The sequence below is a fragment of the Mandrillus leucophaeus genome, unplaced genomic scaffold, assembly GCF_000951045.1.
Source record: "Mandrillus leucophaeus isolate KB7577 unplaced genomic scaffold, Mleu.le_1.0 Scaffold58, whole genome shotgun sequence".
In the NCBI taxonomy this organism is placed as follows: domain Eukaryota; kingdom Metazoa; phylum Chordata; class Mammalia; order Primates; family Cercopithecidae; genus Mandrillus; species Mandrillus leucophaeus.
Window position 1 is genome coordinate 157,436 of NW_012106252.1, and position 4,179 is coordinate 161,614.

At 45.6% G+C, this 4,179-nt stretch overlaps 1 protein-coding gene across 1 annotated transcript in view; it reads right to left on the minus strand.

The window, feature by feature from the left end:
• The window catches only part of RUNDC1 (RUN domain containing 1), a 25,290-nt gene that overhangs the window by 4,891 nt on the left and 16,220 nt on the right, over nucleotides 1–4,179 (minus strand). The window contains exon 3 of the mRNA XM_011999019.1: nucleotides 540–698. Coding sequence (XP_011854409.1) covers nucleotides 540–698 — 159 coding nt within the window. The remainder of the gene's footprint in view (nucleotides 1–539; nucleotides 699–4,179) is intronic.

The window sequence follows — 4,179 nt, forward strand, 5'->3', positions numbered from 1 at the left end:
ACAGAGTCTCGCTCTGTCGCCCGGGCTGGAGTGCAGTGGCTGGATCTCAGCTCACTGCAAGCTCCGCCTCCCGGGTTTACACCATTCTCCTGCCTCAGCCTCCGGAGTAGCTGGGACTACAGGCGCCCGCCACCTCGCCCGGCTAGTTTTTTGTATTTTCAGTAGAGATGGGGTTTCACCGTGTTATCCAGGATGGTCTCGATCTCCTGACCTCGTGATCCACCCGTCTTGGCCTCCCAAAGTGCTGGGATTACAGGCTTGAGCCACCGCGCCCGGCCATATTCTTATTTCTATTATTAATTACAACCACCAAAAAGAAAGAGCTCAATTATTACATTACAAAACTTTGGAACCTGTGTTTTCCATGTATGAGCAAAGAATGGTTCCTTATAGTAGTAAAATTTCCCTTTGATTTGGGCCAGCAGAGGGATTCTCAGTAAGGCCAAAGGAGAACTGAGCTGAGAGAGGATGCCCTGTGAATGCTGGAAGGGACAAGTTAACCTTGGGCAGTGGTGGAGGTGCCTCTGGGGTCTGCTCACCCGCTGTCTTTCCAATACCACAGACTGTGGCAGCGAGTCGTAACTGCCCTCTTGATAGGCAAACGTTTCCAGGTCATCTAGCTGGGTCTTGAGCTGCAGTATCAGTTCTTTCTGCTTCTCCCTTTGGGTTTCCAGACGCTCTTGTTTTTCCTGCTCACTCTAAGGCAAGAAAACAATTGGGTCTATTATGCAGGAAAAGGAAAACTCAGGGCACATTAACAATCTGCTCGAGCCAGTCATGACCAATAAAATATAAGATGTTTCCAATAACCCAAATGAAATACACAATTCATATGATAGATTCAAAAGTAAGAATAATTATTTCATCCTAGGCAATTTGTTAAATGGGTGTTTTCTTTAAGAAACTATCTGTCCCTCATTGGAAACAGGATATGAATACAATGAGGCTTTTTGTTAAGACTGCCTTTTTTCCCTCCAAAGGTCTAGTTAGGGTAGAGACAACCTATCTCAGCTAAGATACCCTTCTAGGAATTAAGACATGCCATGCTCCACAGCCAGTTACCATAACACAACTCCTGATTACTCTGTGCAGCCAAATTTTGCAAAAGAATCTGGGGTAAGGGTGTGGAGAGAGGCTTTAAAACTCATAACCAGCTTTCCTAAGGTTCACCAAAGTCCCCTTGATGTACGATAGACCACTTCTGCAAAATCAAAAGAATCAAATGCACCAGGAGTGGTGTCTCATGCCTGTAATCGCAGCACTTTGGGAGGCCAAGGCAAAAGGATCACTTGAGCCCAGGAGTTCAAGACCACCCTGGGCAACATAGTGAGACTTCACCTCCACAAAAAAAATTTTAAAAATTAGCTGGGCATGGTGGTGCATGCCAATAGTCCCAGCTACTTGAGTGACTGAGGTGGGAGGATTGTTTAAGCCCAAGAGGTCAAGGCTTCGCAAGACCCTGTCTCGAAGAAAAAAAAAATTAGCCAGGCGTGGTGGCATGGTGGTCCCAGTCACACAAGAGGCTGGGACAAGATGATCGCTTGAGTCTAGGAGGTTGAGGCTGCAGTGAGCTTTGTTTTCACCACTACACTCCAGCCTGGGCAATAGGGTGAGACTCTGTCTCAAAAAAACAAAAACAAAAACAAAAGAGTAAAAGGCAAGTGCCTAAGGCAATGAAAAAAATCCAAAAGCCACATAATGGGGATGGGAAGGTAACAATGTTTTTTAAAAAAAGTATCTGTAAGTTTCGCTGACTAGTGACTCCTTATTTTAACTGTTGGCCACCAGTAGTTTCTGTATTTCAATTAATAAAAATGCTTCAGGGTAGTAAAGTCTTGTCAACTTATTCTCAAACACTGATTCTTCCTTGTCTTTCTTGAGTCTCAAAAACAAAAAGCAAAACTAGCAAATCATTTGTAGGGGTAAGGCTGAGTCTTAAATTAGAAGTCTACAGGGTATTACATTTAACCTTAAAATGGTACTTACCAAGCCCTCAAGAAGTAAGTAATGAGAGAGAAGAAATGAAAAAAAAAAAAAAAAGAAAAGAAAAAGAAAACAACAAATTAACTTTTTAAGTATTTAAAATGCAATCCTCTTGCTTTAGCTTTGCTCAACATGAAAGCAAGCCTTTTCTCAGGACAGTCTCTCTGTGATCCTTTCAGAGTACAGTTGCATATTGTTAGAACCCTGTCCCCCTTCCCCATTTGGTGAAGGCCTAGTTCTCCTTTAAGAGGTTTCCCGATTTCCCCAGGCGTAACTAAACGTTTCCTCTAGAGTTTGTACACACTTCTAGTCTAGCTCATATCATATTATTTGTTTAGGATTCCGTCTCTTCTAGTCTATGAACTCCTTAAGGACAAAGGTTTTGACTTTGAACCACAAATGCCAGGCACAGTGTCTGGCACAAGATAAGCTTTCAACATGCATTTGTTGTATGTCACCGAACTGAATTAAGGAAAGTATGGCCGAATGCAGTGGCTCACGCCTGTAATCCCAGCACTTTGGGAGGCCAAAGCAGGCAGATCACCTGAGGTCAGGAGTTCGAGACCAGCCTGGCCAACATGGTGAAATCCCATCTCTACAAAAACTAGCCCAGTGTGGTGGCACGTGCCTGTAATCCCAGCTATTTGGGAGGCTGAGGCAGGAGAATGGCTTGAACCTGGGGGGCGGAGGTTGGAGGGAGCCGAGACCATGCCATTGCACTTCAGCCTGGGTGTCACAGCAAGACTCTGTGTCCAAAAAAAAAAAAAAAAAGTTAAAGAAAAGAATGACAAATTCCAAATAATGACCTCTGAGTGGAGAAAGTTGTCTAACCAGCCCAAGGAGAAAGAACTGGGGAAAAGTCTTTGTTTTTGTTCTCACTGTTTCCCAACTTTATGATGTCAGGGAAGAAAGAAATCAGCCATAAATTCTGATTACATTTTCATGACCAAGTCTGTTGAACTCTGTCACTTGCCATGGTAGCTACAGTATGCTATTTGCTGGAGTGTGGGCAAACAAGAGAGAACAATGAGCTCTGGTGCAAGGCAGGAAATAACATACATCATTTCCAGTATGAAGTAAGATAAGAGAAAATACTGGTTTAAAATATCTGGGGTCAAGGTGGGTGGATCACTTGAGGTCCGGAGTTCGAGACCAGCCTGGCCAACATGGCAAAACCCTGTCTCTACACAAAATATAAATTTTGCTAGGGATAGTGGCACATGCCTGCAGTCCCAGCTACTAGGGAGGCTGAGGCAGGAGAATAGCTTGAACCTACGAGGTAGAGGTTGTAGTGAACTGAGATGTGCTGCTGTACTCCAGCCTGGGTGACAGAGTCAGACTCTGTCTCAAAAAAAAAAAAAAAAATGGGGGGCCAGGTGTAGTAGCCAGCCTGGGCAACATAGGGAGATCCCCATCTCTACAAAAAAATTTTTTTTTTTTTAATTAGCCAGTCATGGTGGTGTGCGCCTGTGGTCCCAGCTACTTGGGAGGCTGAGCTGGGAGGATGGATTGAGCCCAGGAGGTGGAGGATGCAGTGAGCTGTGATCATGCTGCTGCATACCAGCCTGGGCAAAAGAGTGGAAAATAAAAATCTAGGGCCAGGCGCAGCGGCTCGTGCCTGTAATCCCAGCACTTCGGGAGGCCAAGTCAGACAGATTATGAGGTCAGGAGTTCGAGGCCAGGAGTTCGAGACCAGCCTGGCCAACATGGCAAAACCCTGTCTCTACTAAAAATACAAAAATTAACCAGGCGTGGTGATGGGTGCCTGTAGTCCCAGCTACTTGGGAGGCTGAGGCAGGAGAATCACTTGAATCCAGGAGGCGGAGGTTGCAGTGAGCCAAGATGGTGCCACTGCACTCCAGCCTGGGTGACAGAGTAAGACTCTGTCTCAAGGAAAAAAAAAATTTGGCTGGGTACAGTGGCTCATGCCTGTAATCCAGCACTTTGGGTGGCCAAGGTGGGTGGCTTGCTTGAGCCCAGGAGTTCAAGACCAGCCTGGGCAATATGGCAAAACCCCATCTCTACAAAAAAATATAAAAAACTAGCGGAGCATGGTGGTGCTCACCTGTGGTCCCAGTTACTCGAGAGGCTGAGGTGGGAGGATCTATTGAGCCTGGGAGTCAAGGCTGCAGTGAGCCCTGATCATGCCAGTGCACTCTAGCCTGGGCAACAGAGTGAGACCCTGTCTCAAAAAAA